Source organism: Salmo salar, chromosome ssa22 (genome assembly GCF_905237065.1).
Source record: "Salmo salar chromosome ssa22, Ssal_v3.1, whole genome shotgun sequence".
Classification (NCBI taxonomy): Eukaryota; Metazoa; Chordata; class Actinopteri; order Salmoniformes; family Salmonidae; genus Salmo; species Salmo salar.
This window is the reverse complement of record NC_059463.1, coordinates 63,688,569-63,706,746: the sequence shown is the minus strand read 5'-3', so window position 1 is coordinate 63,706,746 and position 18,178 is coordinate 63,688,569. Positions and strand designations below refer to the sequence as shown.

Genomic DNA, 18,178 nt, shown 5'->3' with positions numbered 1-18,178 from the left:
TGTGGGACAGGTGTGTGTGCCTTTACAAATCATGTCCAATCAATTAAATTTACCACATGTGGACTCCAATCAATTTGTAGAAACATCTCAAGGATGATCAATGGAAACAGGATGCACCTGAGCTCAATTTCTTAGCAAAGGGAGTGAATACTTCATAGCAAATTTCCCATAGCAAAGGGTCTGAATACTTATGTAAATAAGGTATCTGTTTTATATTTAATAAATTACCAACATTTCTAAAAACCTGTTTTCACTTTGTCATTATGGGGTATTGTTTGTACATTGCTGAGGACATTTTTATTTTATTTTAAAATAAGGCTGTAAAGTAACGTGGAAAAAGTCAAGGGGTCTGAATACTTTCCAAAGGCACTGTATTTTCTCCCTACTAATGGATCTAGACTTTACGGGACACATGTCTCCTGGGTGTCAATAGGCATGAGGCCTCTGGGTGAGACCAGGCTGGGACAGAAAAACAGTGTCTCCATCTGATGTTCCAAAACTTGGCCTCCAGGGAGTCATTCAGGGCCTTTAGATGGTCTGGGGAGTTTCTCTCCCCCCCCCCCCGTGTGTGTGTATCAAGGCTTTGCCAATCAGAGCAAAAGTCCATCCGCATTAAAACCCTGTTTACCAGATAGTGAATAGATGTCCATTGGACCGCTGGACGGAAACCTGTGTTAATCTATTAATAATAGTAACTTGCCTAGTGAATCCAGAACAGAACCTTTCTATAGTGCAGTTGGCTTCTCTCCTCCTTTCCCTGTTTGGAACAATGTGCCAGTTACTGTAAGCTGAAGTGGACTCCCGTTAACTTCTGTTGTCCACATTCCACCCATTCAGTATGAAGGAAACAATAAGTAATTTAAAGGAGGATGTTTTTACCATGGTTTTATTCTGGAAGTCATTGACAGTTATTTCGACCCATTTTAGTTTATCCTCTAACTACGGATTTATAATGCTGTCCTATTAATATCCATGGCATACTTGGCACTCTTATTGATCTATTTAAAAATGCCCTGAACACCTTTTAAAGCGTTTTACTGTTAGGACAGTGTTGAGGCGAAATCTATGTACTGTTAGATTTCACCTCACTGTCATATGTAATGTGAGATTTCATCTCAACACTGGCCAATAATCATTTTAAACTGAACAAAAATATAAACATGTAATGTGTTGGTCCCATGTTTCAGGAGCTGAAATAAAATATCCCAGAAATGTTCCATATGCAAAAAAGCCTTTCTCTCATTTTGTGGACAAATTTGTTTACATCCCTGTTAGTGAGCATTTCTTCTTTGCAAGATAATCCATCCACCTTGACAGGTGTGGCATATCAAGAAGCTAATTAAAGAGCATGATCAATACACAGGTGCACCTTGTGCTGGGTACAATAAAAGGCCACTCTAAAATTTACAGTTTTGTCACACAACACGATGCCGCAGATGTCTCAAGTTTTGAAGGAGCTTGCAATTGGCCTGATGACTGCAGAAATGTCCACCAGAGCTGTTGGCAGAGAATTTAAATGTTAATTTATCTACCATAAACTGCCTCCAACGTCATTTTAGAGAATTTGGTCCAACTGGCCTCACTATCGCAGACTGTGTGTAACCATGCCAACCCAGGACCTCCACATCCGTCTTTTTTCACTTGAGAACAGCCGTTGAAACGGAGGTGTATTTCTGTTTGGGGGGAAACTAATTCTGATTGGCTGGGCCTGGCTCCCCAGTTGATGGGCCTGGCTCCCAAGTGGGTGGGCCTATGCCCTCCCAGGCACACCTATGGCTGTGCCCCTGCACAGTCATGTGAAATCCATAGATTAGGGCCTAATATGAACTGTAACTCAGTAAAATCATTGAAATTGTTTCATGTTGAGTTTTTATTTTTTTTAAGTATATTAATGTCCACAGTGCTTTTCATAACAATCTCAAAGCGCTTCCAAAGACGAAAAAAACAAACCAACCAATACATCATCATGAGTAAGCAAACTATAGCTAGGCTACTCATGGTGATGTATTGGTTGAGCTAGCCAGCCAACTATAGCTAGGCTACTCATGGTGATGTATTGGTTGAGCTAGCCAGCCAACTATAGCTAGGCTACTCATGGTGATGTATTGGTTGAGCTAGCCAGCCAACTATAGCTAGGCTACTCATGATGATGTATTGGTTGAGCTAGCCAGCCAACTATAGCTAGGCTACTCATGATGATGTATTGGTTGAGCTAGCCAGCCAACTATAGCTAGGCTACTCATGATGATGTATTGTTTGAGCTAGCCAGCCAACTATAGCTAGGCTACTCATGGTGATGTATTGGTTGAGCTAGCCAGCCAACTATAGCTAGGCTACTCATGATGATGTATTGGTTGAGCTAGCCAGCAAACTATAGCTAGGCTACTCATGATGATGTATTGTTTGAGCTAGCCAGCCAACTATAGCTAGGCTACTCATGGTGATGTATTGGTTGAGCTAGCCAGCCAACTATAGCTAGGCTACTCATGGTGATGTATTGGTTGAGCTAGCCAGCCAACTATAGCTAGGCTACTCATGATGATGTATTGTTTGAGCTTGCCAGCCAACTATAGCTAGACTACTCATGGTGATGTATTGGTTGAGCTAGCCAGCCAACTATAGCTAGGCTACTCATGATGATGTATTGGTTGAGCTAGCCAGCAAACTATAGCTAGGCTACTCATGATGATGTATTGTTTGAGCTAGCCAGCCAACTATAGCTAGGCTACTCATGGTGATGTATTGGTTGAGCTAGCCAGCCAACTATAGCTAGGCTACTCATGGTGATGTATTGGTTGAGCTAGCCAGCCAACTATAGCTAGGCTACTCATGATGATGTATTGTTTGAGCTTGCCAGCCAACTATAGCTAGACTACTCATGGTGATGTATTGGTTGAGCTAGCCAGCCAACTATAGCTAGGCTACTCATGATGATGTATTGTTTGAGCTAGCCAGCCAACTATAGCTAGGCTGCTCATGATGATGTATTGGTTGAGCTAGCCAGCCAACTATAGCTAGGCTACTCATGATGATGTATTGGTTGAGCTAGCCAGCCAACTATAGCTAGGCTACTCATGATGATGTATTGTTTGAGCTAGCCAGCCAACTATAGCTAGGCTACTCATGGTGATGTATTGTTTGAGCTAGCCAGCCAACTATAGCTAGGCTACTCATGATGATGTATTGGTTGAGCTAGCCAGCAAACTATAGCTAGGCTACTCATGATGATGTATTGTTTGAGCTAGCCAGCCAACTATAGCTAGGCTACTCATGGTGATGTATTGGTTGAGCTAGCCAGCCAACTATAGCTAGGCTACTCATGGTGATGTATTGGTTGAGCTAGCCAGCCAACTATAGCTAGGCTACTCATGGTGATGTATTGGTTGAGCTAGCCAGCCAACTATAGCTAGGCTACTCATGATGATGTATTGTTTGAGCTAGCCAGCCAACTATAGCTAGGCTACTCATGGTGATGTATTGGTTGAGCTAGCCAGCCAACTATAGCTAGGCTACTCATGATGATGTATTGTTTGAGCTAGCCAGCCAACTATAGCTAGGCTACTCATGATGATGTATTGGTTGAGCTAGCCAGCCAACTATAGCTAGGCTACTCATGGTGATGTATTTGGTTGATCTAACTATAGTTACACTTAGGTTGGAGTCATTAAAACTATTTTTTCAACCAGTCCACAAACTATAGTTTTGCCAAGTCGGTTAGGACATCTACTTTGTGACACAAGTCATTTTTCCAACAATTGTTTGTTTACAGTTTACAGTTGATTGTTTATAATTCACTGTATCACAATTCCAGTGAGTCAGAAGTTTACATACAATGTTGACTGTGCCTTTAAGCAGCTTGGAAAATTCCAGAAAATGATGTCATGGCTTTAGAAGCTTCTGATAGGCTAATTGACATCATCTGAGTCAATTTGGAGGTGTACCTGTGGATGTATTTCAAGGCCTACGTTCAAACTCAGTGCCTCTTAGCTTGACATCATGGGAAAATCAAAAGAAAAAGGCCAAGACTTCAGAAAAATTATTGTAGACCTCCACAAGTCTGGTTCATCCTTGGGAGCAATTTCCAATCGCCTGAAGGTACCACGTTCATCTGTACAAGCAACAGTGCGCAAGTATAAACACCATGGGACCACGCAGCCGTCATACCGCTCAGGAAGGAGACGTGTTCTGTCTCCTTGAGATGAACGTACTTTGGTGTGAAAAGTGCAAATCAATCCCAGAACAGCAGCAAAGGACCTTGTGGAGAAGCTGGAGGAAACGGGTACAAAAGTCTCTATATCCACAGTAAAACGAGTCCTATATTGACATAACCTGAAAGGCCGCTCAGCAAGGAAGAAGCCACTGCTCTTCCTTGCTACTCACTACCCTCACCACCTGGGGGCGGCCCGTCAGGAAGTCCAGGACCCAGTTGCACAGGGCGGGGTCGAGACCTAGGATCTTGAGCTTAATGACGAGTTTGGAGGGTTCTATGGTGTTGAATGCTGAGCTGTAGTCGATGAACAGCATTCTGACATAGGTATTCCTCTTGTCCAGATGGGTTAGGGCAGTGTGCAGTGCGATTGCGATTGCGTCGTCTGTGGACCTATTGGGGCGGTAAGCAAATTGGAGTGTCAGGTAGGTGATATGATCAGGTAGGTGATATGATCCTTGACTAGTCTCTCAAAGTACTTCATGATGACGGAAGTGAGTGCTACAGGGTGATAGTCATTTAGCTCAGTTACCTTAGCTTTCTTGGGAACAGGAACAATGGTGGCCCTCTTGAAGCATGTGGGAACATCACACTGGGATAGGGATTGATTGAATATGTCCGTAAACACACCAGCCAACTGGTCTGCGCATGCTCTGAGGATTCGGCTAGGGATGCCATCTGGGCCGGCAGCCTTGCGAGGGTTAACACGTTTAAATGTTTTACTCACGTTGGCTGCGGTGAAGGAAAGCCAGCAGGTTTTGGTAGCGGGCCGTGTCAGTGGCACTGTATTGTACTCAAAGCGAGCAAAGAAGTTGTTTAGTTTGTCTGGGAGCAAGACGTTGGTGTCCGCAACAGGGCTGGTTTTCTTTTTGTAATCTGTGATTGACTGTAGACCCTGCCACATACTTCTCGTGTCTGAGCCATTGAATTGCAACTCTACTTTGTCTCTATACTGACGCTTAGCTTGTTTGATTGCCTTGCGGAGGGAATGGCTACACTGTTTGTATTCGGTCGTGTTTCCGGTCGCCTTGCCCTGATTAAAAGCAGTGGTTAGCACTTTCAGTTTTGCGCGAATGTTGCCATCAATCCATGGTTTCTGGTTGGGGAAGGTTTTAATAGTCACCATGGGTACAACATCACCGATGCACTTGCTAATAAACTCGCTCACCGAATCAGCATATACATCAATGTTGTCTGAGGCTATTCGTAACATATCCCAGTCCACGTGATCGAAGCAATCTTGAAGCGTGGAATCCGATTGTTCGGACCAGCGTTGAACAGACCTGAGCACGGGCGTTTCCTGTTTTAGTTTCTGTCTATAGGCTGGGAGCAACAAAATGGAGTCGTGGTCAGATTTGCCGAAAGGAGGGCGAGAGAGGGCTTTGTATGCGTTGCGGAAGTTAGAGTAGCAATGATCCAGGGTTTTGCCAGCCCAGGTTGTGCATTCGATATTCTGATAAAATTTAGGGAGCCTTGTTTTCAGATTAGCCTTGTTAAAATCCCCAGCTACAATAAATGCAGTCTCAGGATATGTGGTTTCCAGTTTATATAGAGTCCAATGAAGTTCTTTCAGGGCCGTCGATGTGTCTGATTGGGGGGGGGGGGGGATATACACGACTGTGACTATAACCGAAGAGAATTCTCTTGGTAGATAATGTGGTCAGCATTTGATTGTGAGGAATTCTAGGTCAGGTGAGCAAAAGGACTTGAGTTCCTGTATGTTGTTATGATCACACCACGACTCGTTAATCATAAGGCATACACCCCCGCCCTTCTTCTTACCAGATAGATGTTTGTTTGTTGGTGCGATGCGTGAAGAAACCGGGTGGCTTTACCGACTAAGGTATCCCAAGTGAGCCATGTTTCCGTGAAACAGAGAATGTTACAATCTCTGTCTCTCTGGAAGGCAACCCTTGCTCAAATTTTGTCTACCTTGTTGTCAAGAGACTGGACATTGGCGAGTAGTATACTCGGAGTGGTGAGCGACGTACCCATCTACGGAGCCTGACCAGAAGACCGCTCCGTCTGCCCCTTCTGCGGCACCGTTGTTTTGGGTCACCTACTGGGATCTGATTCATTGTCTTGGGTGGTTGTCCAAACAGAGGATCTGCTTCGGGAAAGTCATATTCCTGGTCGTAATGTTGGTAAGTTGATGTTGCTCTTATATCCAACAGGTCTTCCCAGCTGTATGTAATAATACTTAAGATTTCCTTGGGTAACACTAAGAAATAATACATAAAAAAAAACAATGCGGCATAGTTTCCTAAGGACGCAAAGCGAGGCGACCATCTCTGTCGGCGCCATCCTGAAGCAATCAGAATGGTGTTATGTGGACTGTGTCAATGTTCATTCTATAGGAAGTGCACCCCTATTGATAAAACTAACACAAATGTATGGTTGTATTGGACATGCACTTCTATTTTTCCGTTACACTCTGGATGATTCCGAAAGTGTATATCTCTCTTGTTGGGATTTCAACTCTAATAACATGGTCTTTAACCCATTAGACATTAATGAAGCCAACAATAAATATGATTGTGTTGATCCAGATGAAAATTTCCTGAGGTTTACCAGAGAGTCTATCACTTGTGATTACTATGATAAAGCAATTTAACAACCTGTATAGTAGTTTATCTAAGTCCAAGACAAGCTGATTTTCTATCTTTCATTTGAATGTTCAATCTTCCTAAATATCATGACCACCTTGTTCATTATCGGTGTCCTCTCAGTCATGAATGTTCCATTGTTGCCCTTTCAGAAACATGCTTGACTGAAGTGACAACCACGCTTCATGACATGTCTCCTTATAATGCTGTTCACCACTGTAGAACATCAAGTGAGGGTCCATTTTAGTTCATAAACGTTTTCAATTCTTTGCAATAGAGGACCTCATTGATGTTGAATCTCTTTTCATAGAAATTCCCTGCTGCTCATTTGTTGGTGGTTAAAAAGTGGTAATTGGATCTGTCTATCGGCCACCCGCTCCTGACATTGGTAGTTTCATTGATATCCTTGCATCAACCTTGGATTTGCCCCCGTCGGAGCTGGTGTAGTACGATTCAATCTTTGTCCTGTATTGACCCTTTGCCTGTTTGATGGTTCGTCAGAGGGCATAGCGGGTTTTCTTATAAGCGCTCCTTGAGAGCGGCTACTCTGCCCTTTAGCTCAGTGTGGATGTTGCCTATAATCCATGGCTTCTGTTTGGGGCATGTGCACACAGTCACTGTGGGGACGACGTCATCGATGCAACTGGTGATTGAGGTGGTGTACTCCTCAATGCCATTGGAAGAATCCCGGAACATATTCCAGTCTGTGCTAGCAAAATAGTCCTGTAGCTTAGAATCTGCGTCCTCTGACCACTTCCTTATTGGGCGAGTCACTGGTACTTCCTGCTCTAGTTTTTGCTTGTAAGCAGGAATCAGGAGGATCAAGTTTGTCAAATTTGCCAAATGGAGGTTGAGGGAGAGCTTTGTACGCATCTCTGTGTGTGGAGTTTTTTTCTCTCTAGTTGCACATTTAGCATTAAAACATTTGTTTAATTTAACTAGGCAAGTCAGTTAAGAACAAATTCTTGTTTACAATGACAGCCTAGGAACAGTGGGTTAACTGCCTTGTTCAGGGGAACAGTGGGTTAACTGCCTTGTTCAGGGGCAGAACGACAGATTTCTTTTTTGTCAGCTTGGGGATTTGATCTAGCAACCTTTCAGGTACTGGCCCAACACTCTAACCACTAGGCTACCTGCTGGTTACTGGCCCAACACTCTAACCACTAGGCTACCTGCTGGTTACTGGCCCAACACTCTAACCACTAGGCTACCTGCTGGTTACTGGCCCAACACTCTAACCACTAGGCTACCTGCTGGTTACTGGCCCAACACTCTAACCACTAGGCTACCTGCTGGTTACTGGCCCAACACTCTAACCACTAGGCTACCTGCTGGTTACTGGCCCAACACTCTAACCACTAGGCTACCTGCTGCCCCAAATGTGCTGGTAGAAATGAGGTAAAATGGATTTAAGTTTCCCTGCATTAAAGTCCCCAGCCACTCTGGATGAGCATTTTCCTGTTTGCTTATGGCCCTATACAGCTCGTTGAGCATCGGTTTGTGGTGGGAAATAAACAGCTACGAAAAATATAGATAACTCTCTTGGTATATAGTGCGCCAGCTGTTATTTACAAATAGACACAGAACACCACCCCTTGTCTTACTGGAGGCAGCTGTTCTCTCTGGCCGATGTATGTTATCCATGTCGTCGTTCAACCACAACTCGGTGAAACATAAGATATTACAGTTAATGTCCCGTTGGTAGGATATCCTTGACCGAAGCTCATCCATTTTGTTATCCAATGGTTTCAAGTTGGCTAATAGGACTGATGGTAGAGGGATTTACTCACTCGCCTACAAATTCTCAGAAGGCAGCCTGACCACCGTCCACCTTTTTCGTTTTAATCGCTGTTCTGATGTCAAGAAGTAATTTTTCGGTCATAAGTGACGGTTGCTGCAACATTATGTACAAAATAAGTTAAAATATAAGTGACAACAACACCATTTTTTCTTGTAAATAGCACAGTTGGTTTGGAGAATGTAAAACGTAAGCCATCCCCTCTAGTGCCATTACAAAGAATCCATCTATATAACAAGACACTGTGGTAACCTTCACCCTCCCCACTGATATAACAAGACACTGTGATAACCTTCACCCTCCCCACTGATATAACAAGACACTGTGGTAACCTTCACCCTCCCCACTGATATAACAAGACACTGATAACCTTCACCCTCCCCACTGATATAACAAGACACTGTTAACCTTCACCCTCCCCACTGATATAACAAGACACTGTGGTAACCTTCACCCTCCCCACTGATATAACACGACACTGTGATAACCTTCACCCACCCCACTGATATAACAAGACACTGTGGTAACCTTCACCCTCCCCACTGATATAACAAGACACTGTGGTAACCTTCACCCTCCCCACTGATATAACAAGACACTGTGATAACCTTCACCCTCCCCACTGATATAACAAGACACTGTGGTAACCTTCACCCTCCCCACTGATATAACACGACACTGTGATAACCTTCACCCTCCCCACTGATATAACAAGACACTGTGATAACCTTCACCCTCCCCACTGATATAACAAGACACTGTGGTAACCTTCACCCTCCCCACTGATATAACACGACACTGTGATAACCTTCACCCTCCCCACTGATATAACAAGACACTGTGATAACCTTCACCCTCCCCACTGATATAACACGACACTGTGATAACCTTCACCCTCCCCACTGATATAACACGACACTGTGATAACCTTCACCCTCCCCACTGATATAACACGACACTGTGATAACCTTCACCCTCCCCACTGATATAACAAGACACTGTGATAACCTTCACCCTCCCCACTAATATAACAAGACACTGTGATAACCTTCACCCTCCCCACTGATATAACAAGACACTGTGATAACCTTCACCCTCCCCACTGATATAACACGACACTGTGATAACCTTCACCCTCCCCACTGATATAACACGACACTGTGATAACCTTCACCCTCCCCACTGATATAACACGACACTGTGATAACCTTCACCCTCCCCACTGATATAACAAGACACTGTGATAACCTTCACCCTCCCCACTGATATAACAAGACACTGTGATAACCTTCACCCACCCCACTGATATAACACGGCACTGTGATAACCTTCACCCTCCCCACTGATATAACAAGACACTGTGATAACCTTCACCCTCCCCACTGATATAACACGACACTGTGATAACCTTCACCCTCCCCACTGATATAACAAGACACTGTGATAACCTTCACCCTCCCCACTGATATAACACGACACTGTGATAACCTTCACCCTCCCCACTGATATAACACGACACTGTGATAACCTTCACCCTCCCCACTGATATAACAAGACACTGTGATAACCTTCACCCTCCCCACTGATATAACACGACACTGTGATAACCTTCACCCTCCCCACTGATATAACAAGACACTGTGGTAACCTTCACCCTCCCCACTGATATAACACGACACTGTGATAACCTTCACCCTCCCCACTGCCACACCTCACACAGACAATTTACTATCAGATACAGAGGTACCATACTCTGGAATTCTTATCTTCACGTTGTCAAAACCCCATCATCCCTCAATAACTTCAAGCGACGACTTGGTCAGCCTGATGAACCAAACTACCCAATAATCCCCTCCATGTAGCGTAACACTCACACACGCACATACATGATCACACGCACATACATGATCACACGCACATACATGATCACACGCACTGATCACACGCACATACATGATCACACGCACATACATGATCACACGCACATACATGATCACACGCACATACATGATCACACGCACATACATGATCACACATGGTTTTTCCTGTTTACTGAGTATATTTTGTATAATTATAGTTAATATGCTTTGTTTAACTAATTGAACAAAGTTTTTTATTTTGTACTTATATTTGTGGTGTGGTTTTCATATCAGCCCTTTTGGTCTTCCAACCTCACCTGCACACTGTTTTTACCCGTTTTTATCTGTACTGTTTTGTCTTTCACTTCTTTGGTGCGAATAAATAAAACCTAAAAACCTTTTTCATTTTTGTACTTATGTGTTGTATATAGTTTTTTTTTCTGTGGTGTAGAATTTATCAGCCCTTGGGTTTCCAAACACACCTGCACATTTTTTTTTTAATAATTGTTTTACCTGTATTGTTGTCTATCACTTGTCGTCTTTGGTGCAAATAAATAAAACGACTCTTCTTGGTGTCCACATTAAACATAATACAGAACATTAATAGACAAGAACAGCTCAAGGACAGAACTACAAATGTAAAAATGGCACACTAAGCCTACATATCAATACACACAAACGCTAAGCCTACATATCAATACACACAAACACTAAGCCTACATATCAATACACACAAACACTAAGCCTACATATCAATACACACAAACACTAAGCCTACATATCAATACACACAAACACTAAGCCTACATATCAATACACACAAACACTAAGCCTTCATATCAATACACACAAACACTAAGCCTACATATCAATACACACAAACACTAAGCCTACATATCAATAGATACACACAAACACTAAGCCTACATATCAATAGATACACACAAACACTAAGCCTACATATCAATAGATACACACAAACACTAAGCCTTCATATCAATAGATACACACAAACACTAAGCCTACATATCAATACACACAAACACTAAGCCTACATATCAATAGATACACACAAACACTAAGCCTACATATCAATAGATACACACAAACACTAAGCCTACATATCAATAGATACACACAAACACATAGCCTACATATCAATACACACAAACTATCTAAGTCAAATAGGGGAGAGGTGTTGTTTTATCTGTTTTTTGAAACCAGATTTGCTGTTCATTTGAGCAAAATGGCTCTTTAATACTATACACTTGAATTTCTTCTGGATTTGGGGACTGGGAAAAGACCCCTGGTGGCATGTCTGGTGGAGTACGTGTGCGTGTGTCAGAGCTGTGTGTAAGTTGACTATGCAAACTATTGGAATTTAACACATTTATGTTTCTTATAAAAACAAGAAGTGACGCAGTCAGTCTCTCCTCTGCTTTTAGCCAAGAGAGACTGGCCTGCATAGTATTTATATCAGCCCTCTGGTAAGAGTAAAGAGCAAGACGTGCCGCTATGTTCTGGGCCAGCTGCAGTTTTTCTAGGTCCTTCTTTGCAGCACCTGGCCATACGACTTGGCAATATTCAAGATAAGATAAAACTAGAGCCTGCAGGACTTGCTTTGTTGTGTTAAAAAGCAGAACATCTTTATCACGGACAGACCTTTCCCCATCTTCACATTGACATTGGGGACAGGTCATGCATCATTCGAACAAAAATTATTAGCCAGCTAGCTCGCCAAGCCAAAAAGAGTTGACGTGCCAGTTTATCTGCTAGTCTGTGGGTCAAAAACACCACATGTATGCAATAAAACACCATTACATTTTTAAATAACTAAATATGTACACACAGTATTTCCAAGAGCTCGCTGCTTAGACTACTATTATGGCCTGGTACTGTTAGATCATTTATAACATGGGAAAGTGTTAAGATGAAATCTATCTGCTTAGCCTACTACTAGGGCTGGTACTGTTAGACCCCATGTTATAAATGATCTGTTTGTTTTGAGGAGTAGTATTTCCCCTGGTATCTGTTAATAGTGAAGGATAGCCTTGGTTATATAAAGTTGAGTGTAACATCCCATGGGTTCAGAGCAGTGGTTTTCATCAGTCACTGATTGGGGGTCAACCAAGTTAGAGTTCAGTTCACTATCTCACAGGATATGTTCTGTTCGGAGATTGAACACAGTTCTGTAGACTTCACTGGGAGGTTCCCTACTATGAACACAGTTCTGTAGACTAGTAGGAATAGGAGGGTCTCAAATGGTATTGATGGCAAACATGCAGAAGATTTATTACAGAACAACAAAGAGCTCACATATCTTTTTAATCTCAGTCTGAAATGGTCTCACATTGACAAGCCTGAGGGAAACAGAAGGGAGGACTCAGTATGTTTTGTATCAGTTAGTCTTTTACCACATTGTCACACTCTCTCACACACAGATCCTGACACACTCTCCCTCCCTCTCTTCCCCTCCCTCCCCCTCTTCCCCTCCCTCCCCCTCTTCTTCTCTCGCTCTAACAGACATGGTGGATACCCAGCTCCTCGCATGGCCAATGGGCATCAGTCTGACCCCTGTACACCTGGAGGAGCTTGATGACAGTTCTCACTCTCTGGATATGAAACCATTCACCACCCTGGACTACACTAGCCTGGACTACGAACACGGACCCACCATCTCCAGCTACAGACCCACCCAGGCCCACCACTACCAATCCAGCAACAGCCCCAGACCCACCCAGGCCCACCACTACCAAGCCAGCCACAGCCCCAGACCCACGCAGGCCCACCACTACCAACCCAGCTACAGCCCCAGACCCACGCAGGCCCACCACTACCAAGCCAGCCACAGCCCCAGGCCCACACAGGCCCACCACTACCAACCCAGCTACAGCCCCAGTCACCTCAGCCCTAGACCTGGCCAGGGTTACCAGCCCTCCCCCAGCCCTGGCTCCAGTCCTGCCCTAGGCCACCACCTTGCATACATGGACCACATGTACAACCACAGCCAGGTTCAGGAGGGACACGGTGAGACCTGTGTGTGCTCAAATATTTGCTAGCGTTTGAAAATAACACAACAACATCTCTTCTATATGAATGTGACCCTGCTCTGTCTTTGTATCAGTGTTTCTGTCGGTTCTGTTCCGAAGGTTGTATAAACCTCTGTCTCTGCTGTACATCAGGTTGTATAAAGCTGGAGCCAGAGTCTCCTCCCCAGCATCCAGACAGCAGTCCTCTCTACTCCAAGCTACAGGACGACACCACCGCTTCCCTACTCAACATAGAGTGTCGAGTATGTGGAGACAAAGCTTCTGGCTTCCACTACGGAGTCCATGCCTGTGAAGGCTGCAAGGTACTACTACTCTGTGTTTGTATGTCTCCTTTGTTTACCTGTGTGCTATAACCTCACACCCTAAAGAGGCTTAAACTCACGCTGACAGACAGGGTCAAAAGTTGCCTGCTTTCAACCAAGTTAAACATTTCTTGCACTTCATGTGGGTCTGTCTGTCACTTTAACCACAAGCCCATACATAGTTTCCTTCCCCTGAGCAGCACAGCCTGCAATGGCAGTACATCTTAGACAGACTGACACTTCTCTGAATAAAAATAATCATACGAAGACCAGAGGTGCGAGGCATATTTCCACCCTTCGTTCTCTGAAACAGATCCTATCTTCCGATAAATATGTGCTTACTTTCAAGAAAACATAAAAGTCTGTGTAGTCATGAATGTATCAGTATACTTTGCCAGTCAGTGTGGTTAGCAGTGTGTGTATTTACCGGAAGGCATAGTGTTAGCAGTGTGTGTGTATCTACTTCAAGGCAGAGTGTTAGCAGTGAGTCAGTATTCATTGTTCTATTATCTTGTGGTACGTTAGTATGAGGATCAGGATAGAAGCCAAGAGCTGCTGGGGTCAGCCAACCAGGGTCAGATGTTTAAAACATTCTTTATTGAGGTGGAGCCTCATACTCTCCCCAGCTTCCTCTTTCTATGTTGGGTCCTTGAAAATCATTAAATAAATACTATGTATTATAATATTTTTATTTGTTTTAATAGTATTATTACTTGTGTTATTGTTTGGGGTGGCAGGTAGCATAGTGGTTAGAGCGTTGGGCCAGTGATCAAATCCCCGAGCTGACATGGTAAAAATCTGTCGTTCTGCCCCTGAACAAGGCAGTTAACCCACTGTTCCCCAGTAGGCCATCATTGTAAATAAGAATTTGTTCTTAACTGACTTGCCTCGTTAAATGTAAAAAAAAAAATTAAAAAAAAACGTATTATTAGTGTTATTATTTTGATTATTACTATACATTTTTACTCCTTTTATTACTATTGTTATTATTACTACTGTTGTTATTTCTGTTATTATTATTGTAACAGTATGGAGGTAAACTCCTAGCTCAAGGGCCTATGGGACTCATACGACCAATATATACCTACAGACCTTTTTTGGAATGTAAACAATAACAAACTGATTTAGAACACGCGGCTGCCCCAGAGAACTCAACATGTCAAGTGCACGTTACAAGCCGAAAAGTAAACAAGGTCTACTTATAAAGCTGGGTTATATGTAGTCTAGTCAGTGTATGGAGAAGTCAGAGGCAGAGCTAGCCAGCCAGACACTACAGAGGACGTGGGCTTTTGGCCTGGATAGTGGCGAGAAGCAACGGGCCGTAGGGGGCGGTGTGCAGCAGAGAAGCAACGGGCCGTCGGGGGCGGTGTGCAGCAGAGAAGCAACGGGCCGTCGGGGGCGGTGTGCAGCAGAGAAGCAACGGGCCGTAGGGGGCGGTGTGCAGCAGAGAAGCAACGGGCCGTCGGGGGCGGTGTGCAGCAGAGAAGCAACGGGCCGTGTGCAGCAGAGAAGCAACGGGCCGTAGGGGGCAGTGTGCAGCAGACACTGACAATTTTGCGCCGCCCTATGGAACTCCCAATCACACCCGGTTGTGATACAGGCTGGATTTGAACCAGGGTGTCTGTAGTGATGCCTCTAGCACTGAGATGCAGTGCCTTAGATCACTGCGCCATTCGGGAAGGCAAATAATTGATAGACTAATACATAACAAATAAATCAGTACTTACAAGAATAAATGTCTTAAATTATAGAATGAATGCATCAATCTAAATTAGCATCTAAAGTTTTCTTGCTGCCTTGGCAGCAGCTAATGGGGAGCCCTAATAAATACAAATACAGGATAGTTTACATAGCACACTGAAATAGTAGCCATACACACAGTAATGGCAGTGTAGTACAACACATGGAATACTTGTGCAGTAGAGGCAACAGTGGTGTGGCTGTAGAGATGTGCGAAGAGTCATCTTGAGACAAGACCATGGAGAGAATAGATACTATGTTGTCCATTGGTTAGAACAGAAATGTGTCTTCTGCTTCTCCAAACACCCTGCAGTGCAACATCCCTGGCTGGAGAGCAAGTGGGGGTTTAAGGGCGTTGCTCAAGGGTACAATGGCACAGTTTCGTCCTGGGCTTGAATAATTGTAGTCATGGCATCACACGCATTCATCAGTCCTGTAGTGTTCCTAGCCCTAGAGCAGTGTTTCCTGACCCTGGTCCTGTAGTAGCCTAACCCTGGAGCAGTGTTTCCTGACCCTGGTCCTGTTGTCACCTAGCCCTAGAGCAGTGTTTCCTGACCCTGGTCCTGTAGTGTTCCTAGCTCTAGAGCAGTGTTTCCTGATCCTGTAGTAGCCTAACCCTAGAGCAGTGTTTCCTGACCCTGGTCCTGTTGTCACCTAGCCCTAGAGCAGTGTTTCCTGACCCTGGTCCTGTAGTGTTCCTAGCTCTAGAGCAGTGTTTCCTGTTCCTATAGTAGTCCTAGCCCCAGAGCAGTGTTTCCTGTTCCTATAGTAGTCCTAGCCCCAGAGCAGTGTTTCCTGGTCCTGGTCCTGTAGTGTTCCTAGCTCTAGAGCAGTGTTTCCTGGTCCTGGGTCCTGTAGTACCCTAGCCCCAGAGCAGTGTTTCCTGTTCCTATAGTAGTCCTAGCCCCAGAGCAGTGTTTCCTGGTCCTGGGTCCTGTAGTACCCTAGCCCCAGAGCAGTGTTTCCTGGTCCTGGGTCCTGTAGTACCCTAGCCCCAGAGCAGTGTTTCCTGTTCCTATAGTAGTCCTAGCCCCAGAGCAGTGTTTCCTGGTCCTGGGTCCTGTAGTACCCTAGCCCCAGAGCAGTGTTTCCTGGTCCTGGGTCCTGTAGTACCCTAGCTCTAGAGCAGTGTTTCCTGATCCTGGTCCTGGGTCCTGTAGTACCCTAGCCCCAGAGCAGTGTTTCCTGGTCCTGTAGTACCCTAGCCCCAGAGCAGTGTTTCCTGGTCCTGGGTCCTGTAGTACCCTAGCCCCAGAGCAGTGTTTCCTGGTCCTGTAGTACCCTAGCCCCAGAGCAGTGTTTCCTGGTCCTGTAGTATCCTAGCCCCAGAGCAGTGTTTCCTGGTCCTGGGTCCTGTAGTACCCTAGCCCCAGAGCAGTGTTTCCTGGTCCTGGGTCCTGTAGTACCCTAGCCCCAGAGCAGTGTTTCCTGGTCCTGGGTCCTGTAGTACCCTAGCCCCAGAGCAGTGTTTCCTGGTCCTGGGTCCTGTAGTACCCTAGCCCCAGAGCAGTGTTTCCTGATCCTGGTCCTGGGTCCTGTAGTACCCTAGCCCCAGAGCAGTGTTTCCTGGTCCTGTAGTACCCTAGCCCCAGAGCAGTGTTTCCTGGTCCTGGGTCCTGTAGTACCCTAGCCCCAGAGCAGTGTTTCCTGGTCCTGTAGTACCCTAGCCCCAGAGCAGTGTTTCCTGGTCCTGTAGTATCCTAGCCCCAGAGCAGTGTTTCCTGATCCTATAGTAGTCCTAGCCCCAGAGCAGTGTTTCCTGGTCCTGGGTCCTGTAGTACCCTAGCCCCAGAGCAGTGTTTCCTGGTCCTGGGTCCTGTAGTACCCTAGCCCCAGAGCAGTGTTTCCTGGTCCTGTAGTACCCTAGCCCCAGAGCAGTGTTTCCTGGTCCTGTAGTATCCTAGCCCCAGAGCAGTGTTTCCTGGTCCTGGGTCCTGTAGTACCCTAGCCCCAGAGCAGTGTTTCCTGGTCCTGGGTCCTGTAGTACCCTAGCCCCAGAGCAGTGTTTCCTGGTCCTGTAGTACCCTAGCCCCAGAGCAGTGTTTCCTGGTCCTGTAGTATCCTAGCCCCAGAGCAGTGTTTCCTGATCCTATAGTAGTCCTAGCCCCAGAGCAGTGTTTCCTGGTCCTGGGTCCTGTAGTACCCTAGCCCCAGAGCAGTGTTTCCTGGTCCTGGGTCCTGTAGTACCCTAGCCCCAGAGCAGTGTTTCCTGGTCCTGTAGTACCCTAGCCCCAGAGCAGTGTTTCCTGGTCCTGTAGTATCCTAGCCCCAGAGCAGTGTTTCCTGGTCCTGGGTCCTGTAGTACCCTAGCCCCAGAGCAGTGTTTCCTGGTCCTGGGTCCTGTAGTACCCTAGCCCCAGAGCAGTGTTTCCTGTTCCTATAGTAGTCCTAGCCCCAGAGCAGTGTTTCCTGGTCCTGGGTCCTGTAGTAGCCCAGCCCCAGAGCAGTGTTTCCTGGTCCTGTAGTACCCTAGCCCCAGAGCAGTGTTTCCTAGTCCTGGGTCCTGTAGTAGCCCAGCCCCAGAGCAGTGTTTCCTGGTCCTGTAGTATCCTAGCTCTAGAGCAGTGTTTCCTAGTCCTGGGTCCTGTAGTACCCTAGCCCCAGAGCAGTGTTTCC

At 45.3% G+C, this 18,178-nt stretch overlaps 1 protein-coding gene across 2 annotated transcripts in view; it reads left to right on the top strand.

Moving 5' to 3' along the window:
* The window catches only part of pparg (peroxisome proliferator-activated receptor gamma), a 93,815-nt gene that overhangs the window by 37,855 nt on the left and 37,782 nt on the right, over positions 1-18,178 (top strand). The window contains exons 2-3 of one of the 2 annotated variants that reach the window (XM_014168482.2): positions 12,994-13,506; positions 13,653-13,822. In XM_014168482.2, the coding sequence (XP_014023957.2) occupies positions 12,996-13,506; positions 13,653-13,822 (681 nt within the window). In that variant the 5' untranslated portion in view covers positions 12,994-12,995. The remainder of the gene's footprint in view (positions 1-12,993; positions 13,507-13,652; positions 13,823-18,178) is intronic. The other variant, XM_045705117.1, reaches the window with a different exon arrangement.